This window comes from Cavenderia fasciculata, assembly GCF_000203815.1.
Source record: "Cavenderia fasciculata unplaced genomic scaffold Scf_EU5ZYIE01EUG8B-5, whole genome shotgun sequence".
Classification (NCBI taxonomy): Eukaryota; Evosea; class Eumycetozoa; order Acytosteliales; family Cavenderiaceae; genus Cavenderia; species Cavenderia fasciculata.
Window position 1 is genome coordinate 804,390 of NW_004457642.1, and position 26,004 is coordinate 830,393.

Below are 26,004 nucleotides of genomic sequence, written 5' to 3' on the forward strand. Positions count from 1 at the left end.
TGATTACTTTGATAAACAAGCCTGGACTTTGGAGACAGTCGTTATCGCCGATACAACCATGTTCCGTTTGAAGGCATATGGTATCGCTGGTGATAAATATCTTGTTTACGATGAACCAACAAACAGTGTTACACTCGGTCAAAAGGATGGTGAGAGTGAAATCTTTAGTTTTACTACAATTGACCATTCGGCTGGATTTACCATCGTCAATCGTAAAGCCATTCAAGTTCATGGATTGGATGGTGGTCACGGATATGAAGACGTCAGACTCTGCTATAAAGATGGTAATCTTGGATTTTACAAAAAATCAGCCCTACCTGATGATACACTTGCTTTGTGGGTTACCTTTTTCTAAAACAATTATCATCATCCCATCATCTTATAAATATAAGTTGATTCATTTATTATAAAATATCATCATCATGTTTTTTATCATATCATATTTTTTATTTATCTATCACAAGAACTATAATAAATAAATAATTAATTTTGTTGAATGTGTCCACAGACAAGGCATTTGCTTTTATCCTTTTGGTGAGGTGTCCAAACTTTTTTCACTGCAACGACGCGTGATAGAACAGAAACTAAACTAAAAAAAGGGCAATGAAATTCAAAGAAGATGATCTGAGGGGTTCGATGGGATCAGTGTGTTCATGCACTTCCTCCGTATCTGAGTTTTACAGAGATTCTTGATCCGTTCTTTCTTGTGTCTTTCTAACAACAAGTCATTCAGGGTTGTTTGAAAAAGAAACAAGGCAAAGCAACTTTGTGATATTGAATGACACCTGCAAGTTTGCAAGATGATCACCCTTTTGTTGCGCTATTAATCTATATTTTATTTATTTGTACATACTTATCGATATTGATCCGATCATTTATATATAACACCAAAAAGAGATAGAGAGAGAGATAGAGAAAAGAGATATAAACTAAACATCATTTATTCTTGGTAAGATATGCCTATATAACTCAAGTTGATCAACAATTTCAAAACAAACAAGCATCGATGATAAAGATCAATGATCTTTATCTATGTGACAGAGAGTATACTTCCCTTCACCAACCACAACCAACCCAACTTCTTCTTATCCAATTTACAATACTATTGATTATCCATCCTATGCATGTTACATCATCGCCCTAATTAGTGCTGCCCCAATCCAGTATAAAAAAACAAATTCTTAATTTACTTTTGTGGTGTATGTCTAGCTTATTGGGGCCTATTCCTTCCAACAACAAACAACGATGTTCTTCTTATGTTTCGAAAATGTTGAGCTCTCTTATCAACAATACTAAGGATAATAATAATTCTTTATTTATTTATTTGTTTATTGTGTGATCTTTTAAAGCTCAGAGCACAAATATTTATCATTCCATTGCTCACACACCTCGACTATCAACAAACCACCACACCAACCTAAAACCTAATAATTCATTCTTTTTTAATATCTATATATCCATCTACACATATCTATCTATCTCTTTGGTGTGTTCATAAAAATAATAATAATATATTTTAAAGTGTTAAACCAAACAAACAAACAAACTGACCAAACTTGGAACAGATTTATCGGCACGTTGTAAATAGCCAATACATAATAATGTAGGTATCGTATAACAAAGCACAGACTCCACCAGACTTTTTATATATGTTGTTCATTTTTTGATAATAGTTATTAGTTTGGTGTTCCTTTTTTTTTATTTCATTTCTTTTTTTTTTGTGTTCCTCGTTGCATGGATCTTTTTTTGATCAATGTATGTATATAATTCAATCGTTTTTTTTGTTGTTTCAAACCTATCCAACAAACACCTATACATCAACCATCATATTTGTACAACGAAATACCGATTTATTAGTACTACTGTCAACAAATTCAGAAAAAAACAAAAACAAAAAAAAGCCAACAACCAATCCAAATTTAGATGTGCCTTTGCTGAATGATTAATTTCGCTGGCCTCGTTGTGTTGTCCTCCTCTTGCGATACCATCTCCACAAAACAAACAGACAGACAGTAGCAGTAAAACTATTAGGTTCACATATCACTCACTATAATTATTATTCTTATTCTTATTGCCAAACCACAATTTTTAAAAGTTGGATTAATAGTTGATTGTCGGTCAACAACCCTCAACCCTTACCTATCTTATGCCATAATCATATATAGTAAGAAATAATAGCTTTTTGTATCACCATTCTATCCTATCCTTAACCTTATCCAATCAACATACCAACCAAACATTCATTTATAAAACATTGTTTATTGTGATAGATCATTCATTATCTTTAACGACTATCAAACACACAAACATTTATTTATCGTAAGTAGGTGTTGTTATTCGCATACATACAACTCGGCATATATATATACACCCCGTAAATTCATATTCATATTGATTTTCGGGTGAGACATACAAACGTATAAAAATAATGTGAATTCATTATAAAAGGGTATTTATAGAAGGTAGATTTATAGAAACAATCGATTTGTTGTTCCCACACCACCACCACCACCACCTATATACTGCTATTACTACAGATAACACAATGTTGTTATAAAATTATTATTCATGAACCAAACCAACCCAACCCAACCCACCAACCACAATAATTATCATCATTATCATCAATTATCCATGATCATTATTACTCTACTCTACACAAAACACTTTGTTTCCATGGATTTCCACCACAACACACAACACAACATCATATAACAACAAACGAACGCGAACAAACGAACGAATGAAGCCATTTTTAAAAATATGGATAATAGTGTTTCTCAATCCAACAACAACAACAATAATAACCACCTCTAACAATCCATCCTCCTCAAACCAACCAATCATAATATAATAATATACCCTACTCCTACCCACTCCTCCTACACACCCACACCACACAAACACAATCAAGTGATCATATCGACAACACCTATTGTAGTAGTAGTAGTTGGTGGTTTAGGGTATATAAATGTGTATGGCGAATAATTAAAGATAATTATAATGTGTTTGGATGATGATGATGGACATGCTGCCAGTGCCTCTTGTGGTCTCACCTCTTTTTCCTTTCTTGTTTTGTTTGCATTCTTCTTCTTCTTCTTGTCCAACCTACACATTCATTTATATATATTTGATATTTTTTAAATTACAAAACCTTCCTTACTTTTGTTTTCTTCTACCTCTTTTGAAAGTAAGATCACTTTTATAATGTTATAACACTTGACAAAATTATTGTATGTTTTTTTTTGTGTTATTCTATCTTTGGAAGCCAAGGTCCTTGGTTGTATCCCATTGTCGGTCTTGCCAAATTCGCACTTTCCAACTTTTTCAAAAATTCAATCGGGAAAGGAGAACGATTGCCGTAGTCTGTCCTGTTGCGTGCGGCACTGCACCGTATCATAGACATCCTACCTTAAACATCACCAATCATCATCTTATCTTTTTCTTCTCACTTTTTTTTTTAAAAACACAATCAAACAATCGGTTCATATATAATATACATATATATATCTTCCTCTCAAATGTATGTGTTTCTTATCATCGATGAAGGTTTTTATAAAAACCAATGTTTTGTATATATTATTGTAAAAGATTGGGTACTTTAAGACTATAGTACTTATCAACCTATCAACCTATCAACCTACCAATACCATCTTGGCATTGGCCTCAAAAGGGTGTGTGGGGGTCATATGATCATGGAAGGCAGGTAGCGCCATCCATAATCATAATTACAAGTTGCCACCAACTCTTTTTAAAGAGACACACATAAATATATATATATACGTATTGGTTGATTGACACACGTAACCCAGATTCAAACAATGTCTTCTCATTCAAAATCAAATTTTCAGGGACATTGAAAGCACACATTGTATACACACACACAAACACACACATAATTTATCTACTTTCTGGACGACAGCATCAACATCAAAAATACGGTACAGATAATTATTATTTATTCTGTTCACACTTTTTGTTTGAATGCACACGGATGCATTGATTGGGAATTTCAGTTTGTCGTTGCCAATGTTGCGCACTTCTTCTTATTATTATTGTGTGTGCGTGTTGTTATTGTTGTATAATTGTGAGAAGCTATTCTTTTAGTTTTAATGTTAAAACGTTATGTTGTGTTGTTGTTGTTGTTGGTGTTGATGTTTTTTTAGCTATAGAATAAATGGGGTGATCAAGTGATCGTGATCATCAGCAGTCCTACAGACTAGACTGTATTAGCATAATCTAGTAGCACCTCCACCAACAACAACAACAACAACTACCAAACATCTCTACACATCTATTGATTAATGATATATTAACAATAATTTGTGTATGATGATTGTGAACACTCTACATAATAATAATAATAACCCTAACCGATTAATACCCTTTAACACAATCAATATGTTGAACAACTAAACTAAAATTATCATCCATTAGTCAAATCAACTACTACTTTTAAATTTCCAAGTCATTTTATTTATTTATTTATTTGTTTGTTTGTTTGTGTTGGAACATATCATCTTAATATTATCAGTAGCATTGGTAGCAGTAGTAGCAGGTGGATCGATATTTCTATCTATCTACTATTCCTTTATTATTATAATAATCATAGTAGTAGGGAATCAAGTTTCATTCATTCATTCATTTCCATCATCACAATCCACCCACCTCTAATTTGTAGACAAAAGCCCCCTTTTTTAAAATTATTGTATAATATTAATATTAGTTAATTCAATTCTCTATGATATATATATAGCCATCCATCACCATATAATATAATATAATATAATATAATATAGTACCACTACCATATAATATCTCCTAATAGGTAATCATTCTTGAATAGTTTTTACTATTAGAGGTGCAACAACAATAGTAAGTAAATCACAAAACCATAACCTCCCAAAAACTTGATCACCCACCACCACCACCACACATGATCACTCAAATCAATCAATCAATCAACCAACCCCCATGCCATAATTTATGTCAAGTGATATCATCCCACCCACATATACACTATGTTGGTAAATTTGGTAAAAGATACACCCCTCCCCCTCAAGAGTCAACAATGTGTTTGTGTTTGGGTTAATTTTTATCCAACACCTACCACTACCACTACACATCAATCATGTGAGTCTATCGATCTATCTTGCTCTTTTTTTTTGATAAAGTTACATAATAGTAGAGTTCTGGAGAAGAGATAGATAGATAGATAGATAGAGAAAGTGGAAGCGGATAACAGTTTAGTTTTTTTTTTCTTTTTAGTAGTATACTACTTCTTTTATGTAATTATTACACCCACTCTTAATAGGACTACGACTCACACCTCACGCACACCACACGACAAGACAAAAGACGTCTACCACCACTTAAACATCCGTCCGTCTTTCCATTCATTCACTCATTCATTCATTCATCTGGAATACAAGTTGATTGGTTACGATGATGATGACATTTATAATTCCAATCATTTTTATCATCACATTGCTATTTCAAAATTTCAATCAAAATATGGGAATTGAAAACATTCCATTCCAATTACTCTCTCTGTATAGTGATAACTACTTTAATTATTATCAAAACAAAAAGGAAATACATTACACATCTTTGAAAGTAGCACACCCACCAAACAAACAAAATAATTGATTGATATTTAGATTATGCATTATGATGATGATGATGATAAGTGATGGATAGACAGACGGAAGGACGATAGAGATAGATAAAAGATTTCTAACAATCAATATTACATTTATTATTATTATTGTTTGTGTCATACAATCATCCCCAAATTACATATCATATTATTATTTTATCTGTTATTTATATTTATATTTATTTGGCTTCATCAACAACAACAACAACGATAATAATAATAATATTATAAATTTTAAATCGATTCGACTATACTTTAATTAATTAATTTATTTATTAACCCTATTTTTAAAATTATTATTTATTATTATTACAAGTAGAGTTCCCGAGAATACCCAATCAATCAATCAATCAATTATTTATTATTTATTTATAACCCACCCACCAATATATATAATGACAAGAACAATACCAGGTCATACTGGTATTACTTGTACTAGTACAAGCAACAATAACACTAATAACACCAATAATACAAATAATAATCATGTGGTACCAAATTCACCAAAGAAAATATTAATTCAAAGATATAATGATGATTTGGAGAATATGATGATTCGAAATTATGCGTGTCGTCTCATACTGACATGGATCTTTAAAAGTGAATCTGCACCACTTTTGACAGCCATTCCAACGCTGTCACTCATCAACACCAACACCTATGCCTTTGTTCCATCACCCAAAGCGCCGCTACCATCGTACCGATACAGTAATATTTCACAACAAGGATATCCTTCGGCCTCACATTTCTACAGTACCACCTACACCTATAGTAGAGAGGTTCTATCAAAGAAATCACAACTAGATGACATTGAGACGTATATAGTCGAATTGGTCGACATTGTCACCAGTGTCATCAACTTTTTCCACGTTCAAAATTGCAAGCGCTACGAAAACACCAACAAACAACTAGCCACCACTCCAACCTCTACCAAACAACAACAACAAATATTCACCTCTGTATTTATTAGTTGTCTATTCTATGCCGAGCTATATATTCGTCGTAATCATAAGAAAATGTCAACAACAACAAATCCCAAATCATCCACGTCCTCTAGTAGTAGTAGTAGTAGTACTACTACATCATCACTACCACCACTTACATTGGTCGATATATTAACCATCAGTATTGTGATTTGTATTAAAATGTGGATCGAAGAGAAAATGTCTGTCAACAAATACATTTCAAAGATATTTGGTATTCCACTACAAAGATTGAATCAAATGGAAATTCAATTCCTAACAGTCATGGATTATCAATTATATCTTGATGAAAATGATATTAAATCATTCTTGATTACTATTAAAAAAACTGTAAATGATTCAAATAACAATAATATAAATAATAATAATGTAAATAATATTGAAAAACAACCAGATATAACAACTCCAACAATTACTACCAACACAACAACAAAAGAAGAACCTATTATTACATTTGGACCATCTTCATCATCATCACCATCATCATCATCATCTTCAACACCATCGACACCATCAACTACTATTCAAACTTCACCTTCATCATCATATAGTGTAATTCAAAAATCTCCAACAACTATCATTATTTCCAATAATAATAATAACATGTATAATCAAAACAACAATAACCAACAGAATAATATATTAAAAAATAGAAAAGATAATATTCATTTATCATCTTCTCCATTGTCATCGACAGTACCATCGACTTCACCAAATATGGTCCAAACACCAACACAACCAAACAATATATATAAACGTAAATATGACCACTTTAACAATAATAATAATAACAACGATTCATCATCTCCATTGTCATCTGCCACAACCACACCAAACACCTCTACACCTTCATCCAATACTTCAACATTGATATTATGTTCAACTGGTATTGCCAACAACGAAAATCAAAATAACCAATATAATCATAATCAAAATAGTCATTCTTTATCATCATCACCAAGAGTAGCAACCATTGTAAATAATAAGATATTAATAACTAAAATGAAAAAGACTGTACATGTTCCATCATCATCATCGACGACACTACCAACACTACCAACCACTACAACTAAAAACGATAATAGATTGCTCTTTATAAATAACAAGAGAATCAAAGAAATTGTATCATTCCAACAACAACAACAACAACAACAACATAAATTACCAGTAACAACTACAGTAGTTGCTGATAAATATGATATGGGTATTTCCATTCCTGAATTGTAAATAATAAAAAATCAAAAATCAAAACCATACCTTATTTAATTCCAAGTTAATTTAGGACCGTTCCCATATGAGTGGTGTGTGAAAAACCCCTAATGAACCCTCCTCAATCAATTCCATTGTCACCATGGTATAAAATCTTTAATCCCCTCCTCATCAACCATCATCTAAATGATTGATCTTGTTATGTATGTGTGATGGTTGATTGGGAGGGATCAAAAATATTCAATATGATTTGGTTCTCTCTCTCATCTGTTCAATTTTCAATCATAGCATTTGGTTTTAAATTTTAATTATTATCATTCCCCATCTTTCTTTTAATCAATAGACATTTTCAACAAATCTATAAATATATTTATTAAATGTATAACAAATTAACAACCATCATAATCAACATTTCAATTCTATTTATTTTATTTTCAATTTTTAATGTTGGAATTGCTACCAATTTACAACTTTATAAAAAGACTGGTAATTCATGGTATACAGTTCTCGAGACCAGCTCCTCTTATTTGAGCTACACCATTCAAATACCAAAAGGAAATACCGAGTCTTTTCATGTCATCAGAAATAGTGACTTTATCGAATATAACAATAGTCTCACCATTGCCAGTGCTGCAGCCCCAGAGTCGTATGATCTAACAATGAACGGAAAAACACATGAAACGGCCACAGACGATAATCCTTTTTATTATTGGTGGGGATGTGCAACAGATGCAATTTACTTTGATATCAAAAACACAAACCTTTTAACCAGTGGTGATTTTATTATCAAGGTTCGAGCCTTTGGTGACAAGGTTGTACAGTGTACATCACCTGGACCATCATCATCATCATCTAGCAGTGGTAATCCAATCCCAAATACATCAGGTTTAACATCTGGAACAAAAGATTCCTCTGAAGGAGGCCTTGTTAGAAAAGACCAATGGGAGAAATCCCAATCCAATCAACTAAAAGTTGGATTCATTCTTATCATTTCATTATTTCTTTTTCAACAATTCTTATTTTAATTAAATAAAATTCATATTATTATTATATTTCGATTATTTGTTTTTTTTTTTTATAAAGTTGTTGTGGTTAGTTTTGGTCTTTTCAACTTTTCTATTCAGTATCTTTATCTAGAGCTCTATCTGTGTATTACTAATAATCATTTCTTTAAAATTCATCCAAGCTGCTCTATTATACTTTAGGTACTTTTTTTTCTTCGGATCTGTCCTCTGTGTGAGGGAAAACCATGAGGATTCCTCGTCTGTATCTAGTCAACGTACACGATTTTGTGGCCTGGTTGTTCCCCAAGCTGCTTGGACTTTTGTTGTAATGATACAAAGTTTGAGCAACTAGGGTACACTGGGTCCACGAGAAGATCTACTACATCGTACCGACTCTAGAATCGTGATATAAGGGGTGGGGAGGAAAGATGAACAACTATATCACATTTTTGTTTGTTTTAAAGTCATTCATCAACTACCATTCAATACTCTAGTTCTACTTAAAATTCATTGCATTGTACAAACAATACTAAACCTTTTTAATCGATTGCGTGATCTAGTAAAATTAAGAGTATTTTCGTCTTTTTTTTACCAAAAAGACCGCCAACAAGATAACGAGAAACTAAATGTGTTTTCTTGCCTTGCATCCGATGGTGTCTCAGATCTGATACACTGAAATTGATTGTGAAAAATAATAGAAAATACTTGGCCTCTTGCCTCTCTGTGCTATGGAAAGAGTGCGATCGATTAGTTTCAGCAGTAGCAGTGACGTTTTAAAAAAACAAAAGTGGTGTTTTTGAAAAAGTTTGATTCGCTGAAACATGGGAAGAGACCCTAATACATTTTTGATGATGTCAATGCCCCACCTCCTTAATAATGTTTATTTTCAAAGGGACACACGCAGCTACATCATCACCGCCTCCGCCGTAGCCGTTGTTGACAATGTATTGTGTTGTTGCTATTTCTATTTTATATATTTATATCTTTTTCTCTCTCTCTCTCTCTATAGAATAACAACAGAAAAAAAAAACAACAGTGAGATCACCTTTTTAAAAATAATCACGCGACTAGATAAGATAGACAGAGCAGATACAAAAGATAAGATAAGATTACAATAATAATTTAAATTTAGAATATATATATACACAACAACGAGTTTGACGTGTCGCTTTAGAAATATAGCTAGCTAGCTCATCGGAGGATCGGATCACAAACCAATCACACACACACACCAAAGAAACAACAACAACAACGACACGATCCAGTGTAGGTAACCAAAAGTTTGAATTTATATACAAACAAACCCAACCGTCACCACTAGTACCCTCTTTTAGTTTTCTTTTAAAAAGTAGTAATAATAATAAGTAGTTAGTAATATTCATTAAAACAACAACAACAACAACACATACACCTACTCACATATACAAAAGTAAATAAATTAATGAATGAATGAATGGATTGATCAAATTTCCTTTAAACTTTTAAAAGTATCCATTGGAAAACAGCCATTTAGCCACCACCACCACCACACCACTTCCCAACAATGATTAGATCGATTCGAATTAAATACCAACATCCAACATCATCATCATCATCCTATTTACTTTCAACAGAATTTGTGAAATTAAATAATTGTTACAACAACAACAACAACAGAAGGATAAAGTAAATCCAAACCGATTGGCGGCGATTGATTGATTGATTGACTGTTCCATCCAACCATCAATCCATCGTCACCCCCCAGGATACCATCACCTTGAAAACCATCCCACCCCACCCAACAACACACACACTCACGCTCCAACCAACAATCGATTCTTTTTTTAAATTAAAGGAGGGGTATCATACCTCTACCTCTTTGTACTTGGCTCCTTTAAAGTGATGATGGTCTATTTAGAGCTTACTGTTTATTTCAAACAACAACAACAACAACAACAACATTACATTCGACAATTAGTAATTGCACCAACCAAATAATAGTCAGCATCATCATCATCGGGTTTAGAAGCAAAATAGTTTTTAAATCAAACAAAAGAGAGAAGAGAAGAATTGATCAACAAAAGAAAAGAGAACGAGTTTAGTTTAGTTTAGTTTATTTTACACCCTGATTGTAATTATTAGGTTTTCAAAAGAGAACCATCTTCGTTCATCTTCTCTCTCTCTAACTTTTGGGGCTCATCCCTGCGGACAACCAAACCACCATTGTCTTTTTATTTTTTCAAGATATCCCATCCCATCCCATTTATAAAATTATAAATATCTGTTGTTCAACACTATCCATCCATCCATCCAACCCATCACTTTCGTCATCAACAATCAATCTGAGCTCATTTAGTACCCACCAAAATATCTAGATATCCTCTTATCCATCAGATCATTGAAAAAAAGAGAGACTTAGATACAAGACAAGAAAAGACAAACAAGGAATATCGTACATTTATTTTTAGCATCACAAACAAACAGAAAGCCTTAGAGACATTCAAAAAGGTTCAACCTTTTTGCACAAACAACAAGCACATATGTGTGTGTGTATGAAATATCTCTAACAGCGGGCCACTACTACCCCCCTTTAATCGAATCAGACTCATCAAGCCACATCATCATCCATCAAATATTTGAATAGACCATCACCCACCATCATCTCTATTTTATTGTTTTTTTTTTTTAGATTGCAATATTGGTATTAATACCACCACATCACATACATATATATGTCAAGAGAGAGTGGGTATATTGTTGTTATTGTTATTGCACACTCGTACAAACAAACAAAATGTGTCAATCAAATTGAAAATAGAACTATCAGTAATAGCACACACTCTCCTCTCTCACACAAACACACAGCTGATAATAATAATAATCAATACCACCTCACTTTTTAGCTTACCCTTTACTTTCCTCCTCCTCCTCCTCCTCCTCCTTCTTCTTCTTCTTGTTACATTTACGAAGATATCGTTAAATATATTTAGTTTTATTATCTCTCCCTCTCACTCTCTCACTCTAAATATAAATATATTTATAGCAACAAACAACATATAAACTAATTGATTATTATTATTATTTATTTATTTATTTATTTTTAGACATTGACCAAATCAAATCAATACAAATTAAATTAGCCATTTATTAATAATATTATTAATATGAAGATCTAGATTATAGTTATATATCTATTTATATATATAATATAACCACAACCAAATCATCCTCCATCCATTTATTTAATTCATTACAAATTAAATACTATTACTATACACTTTTTAAACAAACAATACAATACAATATATATATATATATAATATAATAATAATTAGACAATTTTGATCCTATGAATCAAATTGATAACAAAGGTGGAATACCACCAATAAAGATAACATATGATTCCAATTCAATTAGTGGACATGCAATCAATGGAGGTATAAGTGGAAAGGGTAACAACAAACACCTTAAAAAGACACTTGGCAACTACAACAATGGAGTGGATGCAGAGAATTCCATCATCGAAGACAATGCTACGGTGCTAGAGGTTTGGTTAGAGTCGAATCAAGCACTCTTTTCCAATGTATCACAGACCTCTATCTATGTATCGATCGATTCCGACAGCAACCGTATCTCTGCCGTTCTCAACACCAATCCCTACACGTCAGTGACAAAGATTAAAAAGCATATCGTAGTCTATAGCATTCTCTTGGAGGGAATGGGAAGAAACACTCGTCATATTCGCACACTTCTTTTGGCACAACCTTTACCCAACTCTTCTGCTTCTTCGAGTAACAATGGTACTCCAAACAATGGATCACCGCATCTCGGTACCTCTTCACCTGTATCATCGTCACCTCCAACTTCCATGTCACTATTGACACCCAACGGAAGTACAGGGAGCATGTCGAGTGAGACTGCCTCATCAACATCATCTCTACCATCACTCATCAAAGAGTCACATGAGCAACAGGCATCGTCATCATCGACCACGACAACCACGTCAACCACCACAACGACGACGCAACAACCAATTCTCCAGTTTTTCAATAATGTCATCCAAAAGGTGTCTACGGCCAGTAGCAATGGTCCATCTGGGGGAGCAGCAACCGACATGCAATATCTCCTCACCCAATCCATTCAAAAAGCCTTGTATAGTTTTGTTAATAGTATTCAAAGTGATAGACTCTTTTACAATCAAGTCATCTCTTATAAAAAGAATGAAGGAATGTATTTACCAATGTTGTATTTAAACAAGAATTATCACCAAACAGGTGTCACTCCCTCCTCTTCATTCTCCTCTCAACTTTGTCATTTAAATCAATCAAATCTTCAACTCTCTCAACAACAACAACAACTAAATGGTGCAGAAGTATCAAACTCACCATTGTTTCAACATTTAAATATGGGTCACTTGACAATTCCAACTACCTCTATCTCTCAACAACAACAAACAATGTCATTATCTTTATCACCTATGGTTGGAAGTCCATCCAATCCAACTTATCTAGTATCATCATCACCGTCATCATTGGCAATGGAGGTTCCATCATCATCGTCTCATCCAGAATCTAGTAGTAGTGATGAAATGATTGTTGCTGAATCTGTTTCATCAGTTTGTTCTGAATCACCTTCTGTTGTATCAACATCACCCTCATCTCATTCTAGTTATTCAAAACCTACACTTCAACTACCATCCAACTCTATTCATAATATCATTCCAAACAATCCCCTTTTTACACCTAAAAAGCTTACTCCTATACTCTCCAATTTAATTACTCTTGGTGGTTCAAGAGGTACTCTAACTTCATCAAGTAGTAGAGTTAAAATTGATCAACCAAATGATCATGATAATCGTGAAAGTAATAATAACAGTAATAATAATAATAATAATAACTCAACGACGACTGCGACGACGACGACGACAACATCGACAGCATCAATTACAATCCCAACAATAACAACAACCAACAATATTACCAATACCCCTTCTACTACGACGACGACTATTCCTACTACTCCAACTCCATCAATAACTGTATCAGTTTCAGTTTCAGAATCACCTTCTTCATCTGAAAGTTTACCAAACTTTGTTGCTTCATCACCTTCATCTACTACTAATATACTACTAAATAATAATACATCTTCGAGCAACTTCCAAATGGTAAAACCAAGGGCAATTGGAATATCAAAAGAATTGATTGGAGAGAAGCCATCAATGTCAGTATACCAATTGGATGATAAAAAGGGAGCAGCCATCATTTCTTCACTCTATGGATGGGACTATGAAAAAAAGGAAAGATCTGGTGAACCATTTGCCGATGCTTTTTGTTTAAATTCAAATACTCATCCAAGTTTAAAGGCTGCTTTAACTATTGCCGATGGTAGTGGTCTTGGTGCCGATCCACATCGTGCTGCAACATTGGCTGTTTTAGGTGCAAATGAATATATTGAAAAATTAGGTATGTCAAAGAAATGAGAAGAGAAAAGAAAGAAAGAAATATACTCATTTTCTTATTTATTTTGATTGTATTTTTTAGGGTCAATTGAAATTACAACAACCAATGATTTATTAACTATTATTGGAAACTCTATTTTGGAGGGTCATATGAGAATTATCGATGACGAGTTTTATCATCAACAAGAGATTCATGTTGAACCAAAAGGTGCAACCACCATGTGCATTGGATTTGTAGGACAAACAAAAGGTCCATCATCTATTCAAACTTTTAATACTTTACCTATCATCAATCATAACAATAATGAGCAATCTAACAACAAATCAACAAAACAATCTTATACTAGACCCTTACCTGCCATTCCATCAAAATCAAAGTTATCATCATCAGAACCAATTACAATTGATCAAGATATCAATAATAATAATAATAATAATGGAGCAGGTGGTAGAAGAAGTTCAATACAATCTAGTACAGATAGTATGGATAGTAGTTTTGGAACTGGCACAACTGATGGCAGTGGAGATTATAACCCTGCAGGTGTAATTCCACTTCCTGCCATCTTGGAAGAAGAAGATCAACACCATCAACAACTACAACAACAACAACAACAACAACAAGTTGAAAACCAACCAATTTCACCAAGAACTGAAACCGAGGCAGAGATTAGTAGTAACTTTACAAATGATAGTGGTTTAATTAAAACTGATTCAAGTTTAATTAGAGTTTTTGATCAATTAATTGGTCAAACTTATAATGACAATGAATATATTAATAATAATAATGAAGAACAATTGGTAGTAACATCAGAGGATGAACAACAACTAAATAATAATAATAATATCAATAATGAAGAACAACAACAACAAAATAATAATAATAATGAAGAACAAAATAATACTAATAATCAAAATAATAATCAAAATTTATCAACCTCATCACTATCAAAATACTTACCACCAAACAAACCATTACCTCCACCACCACCAAGAAACTATTCAATTAGTTCAACTCTTACCTATACCAAAGCATCAGTTGGAACTAAAATCTCAACTTCACCATCACCCAATGATATGTTGTTGACAAACAAGATGATGTCATCACCACAATCATCAACCGCTTCACTATCATCTGTACCATCGTCTCAAAGAGGAGGACAAGGATTTTTCATGGTTGGATCAGTGGGTGATTGTCGAGCTTTTAGATGGTCATCCACGTCCAAAAAGGTTACAGAAGTGACCAATTTCAAATCTAGTAGAAATTTTAATGATGCAGGTGGACAGATTGGTTGGATGTGGGGAGGTGGTGATGACAGACATTGGCCTTATGAAGCTAGTGAATATCCATCCGATCAAAGACCAGAACTCAAAGAACAACTTGTCCGTGCTAGAAATGATAAATCAAGACCTCATCTTAAAAATCTTCATTTTGGTTTAATCATGGTTAATCCTGGTGATAGAGGTAAAAAGACAAAAGAAAAGATTATCGTATCCAACTAAATATTAATATATTTATTTTCTTTTTTCTTTTTAGTATTTATTGCATCTGATGGAGTAACAGATAATTTCTTGACAATTAATCCAGCAACACAAGGAGTTGAAGAAAACAAAAAGGCAGGTGCCAAAGATGAAATTGAAGCCAATATTACAGCCTTTTTAAAGTCACAACCCGAAGAGGTACTTGTTAGCTGTGAGTCAATGTGCCAAGCAATCATTACCCATTGTATAGAAAAGACCCAAACCTTTAGAGGAATACAGGAAGAGATGAGCAGATCACTTGTCAAAATGAAGGAAATAGAAAAGAGTGGTGACGTTGACATTGGAGTCGACTCTACCTACCAACAATGTAAAAAGAATTATTCAAAATTGGCCAATAGTGTTAGAAGTTTAAAGATGGGTAAACCTGATCATTCTTCAATTGTCATGTATGAAGTTTAGAAACTAAAACACAAAACACTCTTTAAACTTATATATATCATAATATATAATAATAAAAAAAAGTAAATAGTAGTAGTATCTATTTATATTATTACTATACATCAACTTAATTAATTAATTAATTAATTAATTATACTTTTTATTCTATCCAAAAGGATAGATTTGTTTGGTTGTTGTTGTTGTTCTGTTATTGATGGTAATAAATTTAAAGTTTTCGATAGTTCTATAATCTCATGATCGCTGAGTAATTAATAAATTAATAAATAATTATTAGTTATAATCACAATATAATAATGTTTTTTTTTTTTGAACATACTCATTTATAGAATCAATGTAATCAATATCAAAAGAAGATTGAAATTCAAGTAATTGATTATGGTATTTACAAGTTGAAATGGATTTATCAGAATGTGCGAGTAAACTATTCTTTTTGATTAAAACATTGGTTCTAATTCCTGATATTTCTTCGTCATCATTGCTACTAAATAGATATCTGTCTCTTTGTATCTCTATCTTTAAATCTGTTAATCCATCTATTATAGAGTTTGCTATTATTATTTATAAACAAACAATATTAGTTGGTCTTTGCTCAACACAGAGATTTCTTTTCTTTTCTTTCTTTCGTTCTTTCTTTCTTACCAAATGAAATATCAGGATTATCAATGGTAGGATTATTTGTTGGTAATTCCAATCTTTCTTTAATTTTAATTTTCTTGATTGTACTGCTCGGCGGTTTGATAATATTTGATCTTAATTGATTAATAATAACCAATACACAACCAGAATCTTTTAATAAAGATTTTAGATAGGTCAATGCAAAGTTTAAAGTATATTTTGGATCGTCAGAATAGAGAGAATATTTGGAGGATATTTTAGGATTTGGAATGAGTGAAAAGAAACTATCGACGACGATCATTTTAAATAGTTTCTTTTCCAATGAAGAGAATAGAATTTCAAAGCAATCGTCAGAGTTTTTAGGGTGAGCAACATAGCAACGATCCAAATCCACATTGCATTTGGTTGCCCAGTCTGAAGTAAAACTATTTTCAGAGTCTATCAAAAGAGTTGCAGCATCACTGTCTTGTTTCTGTAGCAATGACATCCAACGCAGTGACAATGTACTCTTTCCAGTACTACTGTCTCCACACAACTCTGTTATATGATTGAATGGAAGACCACCAATTAATAGTTTATAATCCAATGATGCGATTCCAGTTGGCGTTGTCTTTATCTTTTCAAATCCCTTAAAATGATACCACTCCAAATTATATGATTCATATCCTCCACCTACAGGTCCTCTCCATTTCTTTTTCTTTTTCTTGTTGCGATACATTTCTTCCTCCTCTTCCTCTTCTTCATCTGGTTCTATATATTTTATCTTTTTTGTTTCATTATTAGATGTAATGTTGTTGTTGTTCTTGCAATAATATCTCGTGATATTATTATTATTATTGTGTTGTTGTAATATTAAACTATCAAGTTTGATCTGTTGAATGACATTTGTTGTTCTGGAAGATATCGATTTGAGAAAAGTATAATTCAATAAAGGTATGTTTACTACTACTGATCTCAACATTCCCTTTGATCTTTTTTGTGTAAAGATTTATTTGTATGCTATTTGGAACAGGATGAATGAAACAACCTTAAACTTTCAATAGCTCGAAAACCGTCCTCCCTCTAAATTTGCGTCATTTCATATTTTTTGTAATATTAATTTTTGTAGTGCAGCTTGCATTTCAGTTACAGTTATTGTTGTTGTTGTTGGGTATATTACTCTTTGTCGATTTTATTCATTAATGAATGATACTATATCGTAGTAGTACTATTTTACAATATCAACCAATAATACTAAAGTAAAAGAGCAATCATCATCTTCATCATCATCAGAGCAAAAGTATAGTTGTTAGTTCTTCCTGCAAATATGATTAAACAAACCTTTATACCATCAACAAAACTGATGGCCAAGATATTATCATCACCTTTATCGCCATCGCTATCATTATCATCACCATTATCATCAACGACAACAATAATTAAATTATATGATAACAACTATTGTAACATTAGAACTACTACTACTACTACTTCTACCACTTGTTTAAAGAAGACTACTTATCGATCGAATTGTTTATACTTTTCAACCTCTTCATCATCATCATCACAACCTCCCAAATATAATAATCAGGAACATGTTGTATCGGCTCCTCTTAAAAATCCAACCGATACAACTTCATCTACTTCATCATCATCTCCCTCCTCTAAACATTCAAAAAAGAATAGTAGTAGCGGTAATAAAACTTCATCATCATATGATGATTCATCAACATCTACAAAGACAAAGAAATCTACAACAACGACAACAACTACTACTACAACTATAGACAATAAAGAGTCAACTACCAATTCCGATTCAGATTTGGAAATCAAAGATCCAAACATTATATTTAATACAGTTTGGAACAAACTAGAGAATAAACATGGATTGGAGAATATGCGATTCCCACAAGAGATTATCTTTTTGATGGGAGCGCCAGCATCTGGAAAGGGAACCAATACTCCATTCATTTCATCGGTTAGAGGTATCACTGCAGAGCCGATTGTCATGTCATCGTTGCTCAACAGCAATGAAGCCAAAAAAATCAAGTCGACTGGCGGCATGGTCAGCGACTCCTTTGCACTACAAACTATTTTGGAGGAATTACGTCGGCCAGAATATCGATCGGGTGTGGTCGTCGATGGATTCCCACGAACCAATACACAGGTGGAATGTCTCACTCTTCTCTATGAAAAGATGAAATCACTTCGAAAGAATTACTTTACCACCCAACTGTCAAGTTGTTTTCCACGTCCAGTGTTTCGTGTGACGGTACTGTTTATCGAGGAAAAGGAGAGTTTGGACAGACAAATTCGAAGAGGACAAATCACCAAAGAGACCAATCTGCGTCTCCGGGCACAAGATCTACCACTACTCGAAGAAAGATATACTGACACGTCGGAAGAGATTGCTCGCAAGCGATACAAAATCTTTAGAGACCATTACTCGACACTAACAGCTCTAAAGAAACATTTCCCATTCTCTATCATCGATGCCTCCAAATCAATCAACGAGGTGCAACAAAGTATCATCAAAGAGTTCAAGTATCAATCGTCACTGGAACTCGCCGAAGAGACCTATGATATGGTGCAACGCATTCCACTCGTCTCTGATATAATTGTGCATGCCCGTGTCGATCTTGTCAATCGATTGGATGACTATCAGTTCCGTCACACCGATCTCTTTGCAGCCGTCATCAATGTCATTGACAAGGAGTTTATACCAACCATTAGACGACATGCCATCGCAGGCTCTGCCATTGCACGTATCAGTAACAGTATATTCTCCAATCCACTCGCAATCGACATGGCATTGGATGTCTTGTCCGAGAGAGGGTTTAGAGCGACGGTCGACGTTCGTACCACACACATTCCACACAAAATCAATCCACAAACCATGCAAATCGAAACCATCGTTCACAATGAATACTCTTTCCGTGTTGAGTTCCTTAAACCTGCCATTCGAGAGGAAATAACTCTTCCTCCTCCTACTGCTACTCGTCCTCCTTCACTACCTCCTCATACTCAAGCTACTTTTCCAACAAATAACTAACTAAAAACTAAACTAAACTAAACTCTAATAAATCGACCAGACGAGAGAGAGAAAAGGAATAGGGAATGTTGTGCTGTAAATGTGTATTAATTCAAACAAACAAACAAACAAGTTGATAATAACAACTCTTTTTTTTCAATCTATATATATCTAATATATCTATTATATTCTATATATTTGATAAATGAGAAAATAGTTTGAATGTTTGTTGACAAGACATGTCTCATCAATCTAATTCGATTAATGCGGGCAATTAATTTTATGACAAAAACAAAAAGTTAAGTTTAATTTTGACAATTTTTCAAAGCTCAGGCTGAGAGTGCACACGGAGGTGGGTGAGCAACTATTACTGACTCGTATCTAGTTTTTGTTCTTCCTTTTCTCGGTCGTTCAACACACAGATCTATACAATGTCAGAGCATGTATCCACTTGAAAAGCCAATCAAAGATGGTATACCAGTACTCTTCCTTCTAACTAACACTATTCTCTCCTCTCCATACGATATCTCACTACATTCATCACTCTCATCACAACAATCAATCAATCAATCATCAAACAAACATCTCTTTTACTTTTAAAAACTTATAGTAAAAAGAAGAAAGGTTCAAAGAAGGGAGGTAAGAAGATTGACCCATTCACCCGTAAGGAATGGTACTCTGTTAGAGCCCCAACTGTTTTCTTCCCACCAGCAGCTGCCAACTCTATTGGTTACACCCCAGTCAACAAGACCATGGGTACCAAGCTTGCCTCTGATGGTTTGAAGGGTCGTGTCTTTGAGGTCTCACTCGCTGACATGAAGGGTGAAGAATCACAAGTTCACCGTAAGATCAAGCTCAGAGCCGATGAAGTCGACGGTAAGACTGTTCTCACCTCCTTCTACGGTATGGATTTGACCACCGATAAGGCTCGTTCACTCGTTCACAAGTGGGTAACCATGATCGAAGTCTACGTTGACGTCAAGACCACCGACGGTTACTCCCTCCGTGTCTTTGCTGTCACCTTTACCAAGCGTGCCGATTTCCAAGTCACCAAGACCTCGTACGCCAAGACTTCCAAGGTCAAGAATATCCGTAAGAAGATGCACGAGATCATCAGCGCTAGCATCGCCACCTCTGATATCAATCAAGTTACCAAGAAGTTCCTTGAACAAACCATCTCTGCTCAAATCCAATCAGAGTGCTCCACCATCTACCCATTGACCAACACTTTCATCCGTAAGGTCAAGGTACTCAAGACCCCAAAGGTCGACGGTCGTCGTTTGATGGAACAATATGCTGCCAGCAACTCCTATGCTGCCCCAGCTGCTGCTGCCCCAGTTGCCACCGCTCCAGCCACTGAAGAAACCGGTATCCCAGTTGAAACTGCCTAAATAAATTAAACCTTTCCCTCTTGAAAATCAACTACAACAAATTAACTATAAATCAATCAATATATATATCAATCCAATCAATCAAATATCATTTTATTTATTTATTTATTAATTTGTATATTTAAATTGATCAAAAAAAGGGGTGTGATCAAAAGATGAACTTGAAAATTATATGAGTCATATGTTTTAATTTAAAAGATAACTGCAAACATACAATAATTAATTAAATCATCATGGTTAAAACTACTACAACAACAAATAGAGATCATGATAATATTAATGATGATGGTGATGATGATATCATTCAAGATGGAGATAAAAATAATATTAAACTATTATCATCATTTAAAAGAACATTTGAAAGATTGACAGAACATCAAATCAAAGATTGTCATTTATTCCTTGATAGTTGCTTTTATCATTCTATCAATACTACTATTGGTTTGAATAATATCATTCTTAAATCAAAATCTTGTAATCTATTACAAACTACTTTAAATCATTCATCTTTAAATAAGTATGTAATATCATCATATGATATCATAGCAGTATTGTTTGTTTCTAATTTTCTATTTTTTTATAGGTTAATATTAACATTTAATAAAGATGAAGAATGGAAAGTTGTATTCTTTATTAGTGGATATATATGGGATTATGCAGAGTCTATTAAATTGATATTGGAACGATATGATTGGTGCAAGAGTTTGATCTTTTGTAGTATGAGTGAAATTGCTCATGTAACTCATCCACAACCACCTATTACTCTATCTAGAGTGCTACAACAATCACCTTCAATCTATGATCATTTCAATACACAGTTTCATTCTTTGTTGACCGATGTCAACCCTGATGCACTGTCATCGATCAATTATTTTACATGCAATTTCAGTGTACCTTTGAATGGTGCCAATCTCTTTACTATACCTCTACAACATGGTTTCTTACCACCACTTTATTTTAATGATTATTTACTTCAACAACAACAACAACAGACACAACAACAATACTCTCAACAATCTCAACAACAACAACAATACTCACAACAACAACAAGAACAACAGATAATATCAAAAATCAAATTAAACAAATTACCATTTGACATGCAAGAAGATGTTCATAAAACCATTCATTCTCTATTGTCATTTGTGTCTGATCAAAAGTTGGGATCGGTTACTGGTGAAGATCTAAGTGTCTATCCATTAGGTCAATTCTCTCAATTTATAGCTTCTGAAATTCATTCAACTCTTACTACTGCCAACAAAGTTCAAACTGAAGATTATCATCCAATTTCTTTGGTTCTAGTTGATAGAGTATGTAAACTTTAGTTAACGCAACCCTTCACCTTTAAATGAAGTTTTATATACTTATGTACATTTTAGTATTTAGATTTGGTAGGACCTTGTTCACATTCTGAAAATGCTTTGGATAGAATATTTAATACCATCTCGACTACTAGTAAATCATCATCATCACCATCAATCAATATAGCACCAGTTTTTGTAAACAATCAAAATGGTCAATTCAATGGTATGGTCAATGGTGACATGAATGGAAAGGAGAATGGATTTTGGAGTAGTTTACAATCAAAAACTCTTAGAGAGGCAGTTACTATTCTAAAGAGAAAGGTTGTAGATATTATTGCACAAGAGAATATAAATTTAGATGTATCTACTCTTACCTCTTCCTCAAATGCAATGAGTGTACAGTCACTCCAAACAATGTTATCAGTTATCTCTGCTACACCAAGACTATCACTTAGATATTCTGATACAATCCAAGCAATCTGCTCAATCATTCAAACATTACAATGTAGTCAACATTTACATTGGGATAATTTATTATCAATTGAAAGAATTTTATTATTAAGTGCTGGAAGTTATGATGACAATCAAGATGATGAAGATGATGAAGAGGATGAAGATCAAGAACAAAGTTTATTATCTCAAATCATCGATTTTATTAATTCTCCAGTTTCTAGTTTGGGTATGTAGATCAAACTGATCGATCATCACTACCCATATTATTAGTACTAATACTTTCTTTCATATATATCTAGATAAAAGTTATTATTCAATATCAGAAATATTGAATCTTTGTATATTTGCATTCTCATTGATTGGAGATAAATCATTCTCTGAGGAGGATATTGATAGTTTGGTAGACTCTTTATCCGAGAGAATAGAAGCATCAAAAAAAGAAATAGAAATAGATGGTGACAATAATAATGAAATATTAAAATTATTATTGGATGACATTAAAGAAAAAGAATCACTTTCTAAAAAATCACAAGTTGATTCTGATGATGATGATGAAAATGAATCAGATTCAGACTCTTCAGATTCTTCAGAAACCAACAACAACAACAACGATGCAACAAGAAACAAAGTAAATGAAATATTAAATGTACTTTTACAATTAGGATCAAGTAGAAAAACATTAAAAGAATTTAAGAATCTTGTTAGTGGAGGAATGACAGGAAGTACATATCAACCACTTTTAGTCAATTTATGCAAAGCTATAATTGGACAACAAGGCACAGGTGAAAACAAGGATTTAGAAAGATTCAATGAAGAATCTTCCAAACTTGGATCATTGTTTGGAGGATGGACAAGAAGAACCAAGAAAATACACAAAGTATCGGATAATAGAAAGATTATTGTCTATGTCATGGGTGGTATTACACTACAAGAATTAAAAGATTGTCAAGATGTCATTGACAAATCAACCAAACAATCTACATCACCATTTTACAACCATCAAATTATCTTTGGTTCAAGTCATATTTCAACATCAAACAATATTTTACAATCCTATTTATTAGATTCTATAAAATAAATAAATAATTAATTCCATTCATCCCACAGAACAACCCATGAAAAAAAAAAAAAAAAAAAAAACTTTGGGTCATGACTTCACTTGTTTCATCAAGCAACATTAATATAATTTAATTAGTAGTAGCAGAGAAAGAAGAGACAGTACTGTTAAAAGTATTGAATAGTATAGTAATTTGATTGATTAAATCAATCAAGCAATAATAGTAAAAGAGGAGAATGATTTCAGCTCTATTCCTTATGAATGGTAAAGGTGAAGTACTCATATCACGTATTTACAGAGATGACATTAGGTATGCAAATATATATAAAATACATATAGTTTAGAGTAGAATTATTTTCTTATTCTTTACTCCTTTATCCCTGAACCCTATTATTATTATTATTAAAGTCGAGGTGTAGCAAATGCATTTAGATTAGAAGTTGTTAGTTCAAAAGAGAATAGATCACCAGTAAAATTAATTGGATCTACATCATTTATGTATATCAAAGTTGGTGGTATCTATGTTGTAGGTGTCACCAGACAAAATGTAAATGCATGTCTAGTCTTTGAAGTACTTCATCAACTTGTAGACATTTTCAAATCTTATTTTGATAACTTTGATGAAGACTCTATTAGAAATAATTTTGTTTTGGTCTATGAATTATTAGATGGTAAATATATATATATATAAGATTGATTTATATTTGTATTTGATAAACTAATCATTATTATTTTATTTTAGAAATATTGGATTTTGGTTATCCACAAAATTGTTCAACTGATGTATTAAAACTTTATATTACACAAGGACAAGGAAAATTAAAATCTATTGATAAGGTAAAAAGAAGAAGAAAAAGAAGAAATATATATTATAATCTTTACAATTATTATTTGTACTAATCCTTTATTTTCTAGTTGAAACAAGATAAAATATCAAAGATTACAATTCAAGCAACTGGAACAACACCATGGAGAACACCAGATATTAAACACAAGAGAAATGAAATATATATTGATGTTGTAGAGAGTGTCAATTTATTAATGTCAGCCGAAGGAAATATATTGAGAGCTGATGTTACTGGACAGGTAATGATGAAATGTTATCTCTCTGGTATGCCAGAATGCAAGTTTGGTATGAACGATAAGGTATTGATGGACAGAGAAAAGGGTGCACCAGCATCTGCCCCAAGAGCCAGAAGAACCAACGGTGTAGAAATAGACGATATAACATTCCATCAATGCGTAAAGTTGGGTAAATTCGATACCGACCGTACCATTAGTTTTATTCCCCCCGATGGAGAATTTGAACTGATGAAGTATCGTACCACCGAACATATAAATCTTCCATTCAAGGTAATCCCAATCGTCAAGGAGATGGGTAGAACCAGAATTGAAGCAAGTGTAACTGTAAAATCAAATTTCAGTTCAAAGATGTTTGGCACCAACGTAAAGGTCATCATTCCAACACCCAAGAATACGGCTGTCTGCAAGATTGTCGTTGCAGCTGGAAAGGCCAAATATATACCAGAACAAGATGCCATCGTCTGGCGTATTCGTCGTTTCCCAGGTGATACTGAACTCACCCTTCGTGCTGAAGTCGACTTGATGGCATCAGTCAATCTCGATAAAAAGGCTTGGTCAAGACCTCCTATTTCAATGGAATTCCAAGTTACAATGTTTACCGCTTCTGGTTTCTTTGTTCGTTTCCTAAAGGTAGTAGAAAAGAGTGGTTACACTCCAATTAAATGGGTTAGATATCTAACAAAGGCTGGTACTTATCAAAATCGTATCTAAAAAACCAACAATGCAAAAGAAAAGAAAAAAGGAAAATGTATTTTTAAAATATATATTTTAAACTCTAAAACAAAAAAAAGAAAAATTGTACACTTTTAATAATGAATAAATAAATAATAAATAATCGAAAAAAAATAATAAAATAATTGA

At 33.0% G+C, this 26,004-nt stretch overlaps 10 protein-coding genes across 10 annotated transcripts; 8 read left to right on the top strand and 2 right to left on the bottom strand.

Moving 5' to 3' along the window:
- Positions 1 to 58: 58 nt before the first annotated feature.
- On the top strand, positions 59 to 355 carry DFA_09745 (uncharacterized protein; the record flags this gene model as incomplete). Its single annotated transcript, XM_004352346.1, has 1 exon — positions 59 to 355. One exon carries the CDS (start codon positions 59 to 61, stop codon positions 353 to 355), a length of 297 nt encoding a protein of 98 aa, XP_004352398.1.
- Positions 356 to 450: 95 nt separating this feature from the next.
- DFA_09746 (uncharacterized protein) lies at positions 451 to 2,390 on the bottom strand (the record flags this gene model as incomplete). Its single annotated transcript, XM_004352347.1, has 4 exons — positions 451 to 466; positions 1,242 to 1,292; positions 1,544 to 1,639; positions 2,350 to 2,390. The coding sequence occupies 4 exons, from the start codon at positions 2,388 to 2,390 to the stop codon at positions 451 to 453; spliced, it is 204 nt and encodes a 67-aa protein (XP_004352399.1).
- Positions 2,391 to 3,003: 613 nt separating this feature from the next.
- DFA_09747 (uncharacterized protein) lies at positions 3,004 to 5,693 on the top strand (the record flags this gene model as incomplete). Its single annotated transcript, XM_004352348.1, has 5 exons — positions 3,004 to 3,077; positions 4,535 to 4,708; positions 4,860 to 4,879; positions 5,269 to 5,288; positions 5,661 to 5,693. 5 exons carry the CDS (start codon positions 3,004 to 3,006, stop codon positions 5,691 to 5,693), a joined length of 321 nt encoding a protein of 106 aa, XP_004352400.1.
- Positions 5,694 to 6,054: 361 nt separating this feature from the next.
- DFA_09748 (uncharacterized protein) lies at positions 6,055 to 7,940 on the top strand (the record flags this gene model as incomplete). The annotated part of the gene is made up of 3 exons (XM_004352349.1): positions 6,055 to 7,247; positions 7,296 to 7,865; positions 7,925 to 7,940. The coding sequence occupies 3 exons, from the start codon at positions 6,055 to 6,057 to the stop codon at positions 7,938 to 7,940; spliced, it is 1,779 nt and encodes a 592-aa protein (XP_004352401.1).
- Positions 7,941 to 8,228: 288 nt separating this feature from the next.
- Positions 8,229 to 16,230, top strand: DFA_09749 (protein phosphatase 2C-related protein; the record flags this gene model as incomplete). Its single annotated transcript, XM_004352350.1, has 8 exons — positions 8,229 to 8,822; positions 8,935 to 8,974; positions 10,690 to 10,811; positions 11,303 to 11,384; positions 11,524 to 11,583; positions 12,170 to 14,296; positions 14,375 to 15,754; positions 15,827 to 16,230. 8 exons carry the CDS (start codon positions 8,229 to 8,231, stop codon positions 16,228 to 16,230), a joined length of 4,809 nt encoding a protein of 1,602 aa, XP_004352402.1.
- Positions 16,231 to 16,352: 122 nt separating this feature from the next.
- On the bottom strand, positions 16,353 to 18,024 carry DFA_09750 (uncharacterized protein; the record flags this gene model as incomplete). The annotated part of the gene is made up of 4 exons (XM_004352351.1): positions 16,353 to 16,470; positions 16,547 to 16,778; positions 16,870 to 17,738; positions 18,005 to 18,024. The coding sequence occupies 4 exons, from the start codon at positions 18,022 to 18,024 to the stop codon at positions 16,353 to 16,355; spliced, it is 1,239 nt and encodes a 412-aa protein (XP_004352403.1).
- A 127-nt stretch (positions 18,025 to 18,151) lies between these two features.
- Positions 18,152 to 19,876, top strand: DFA_09751 (adenylate kinase; the record flags this gene model as incomplete). The annotated part of the gene is made up of 1 exon (XM_004352352.1): positions 18,152 to 19,876. One exon carries the CDS (start codon positions 18,152 to 18,154, stop codon positions 19,874 to 19,876), a length of 1,725 nt encoding a protein of 574 aa, XP_004352404.1.
- A 410-nt stretch (positions 19,877 to 20,286) lies between these two features.
- On the top strand, positions 20,287 to 21,246 carry rps3a (40S ribosomal protein S3a; the record flags this gene model as incomplete). Its single annotated transcript, XM_004352353.1, has 2 exons — positions 20,287 to 20,294; positions 20,466 to 21,246. The coding sequence occupies 2 exons, from the start codon at positions 20,287 to 20,289 to the stop codon at positions 21,244 to 21,246; spliced, it is 789 nt and encodes a 262-aa protein (XP_004352405.1).
- A 233-nt stretch (positions 21,247 to 21,479) lies between these two features.
- On the top strand, positions 21,480 to 24,081 carry scfd2 (Sec1-like family protein; the record flags this gene model as incomplete). Its single annotated transcript, XM_004352354.1, has 4 exons — positions 21,480 to 21,763; positions 21,830 to 22,556; positions 22,626 to 23,229; positions 23,303 to 24,081. 4 exons carry the CDS (start codon positions 21,480 to 21,482, stop codon positions 24,079 to 24,081), a joined length of 2,394 nt encoding a protein of 797 aa, XP_004352406.1.
- A 215-nt stretch (positions 24,082 to 24,296) lies between these two features.
- apm2 (clathrin-adaptor medium chain AP-2) lies at positions 24,297 to 25,854 on the top strand (the record flags this gene model as incomplete). The annotated part of the gene is made up of 4 exons (XM_004352355.1): positions 24,297 to 24,370; positions 24,469 to 24,731; positions 24,803 to 24,897; positions 24,976 to 25,854. 4 exons carry the CDS (start codon positions 24,297 to 24,299, stop codon positions 25,852 to 25,854), a joined length of 1,311 nt encoding a protein of 436 aa, XP_004352407.1.
- Positions 25,855 to 26,004: the final 150 nt, after the last annotated feature.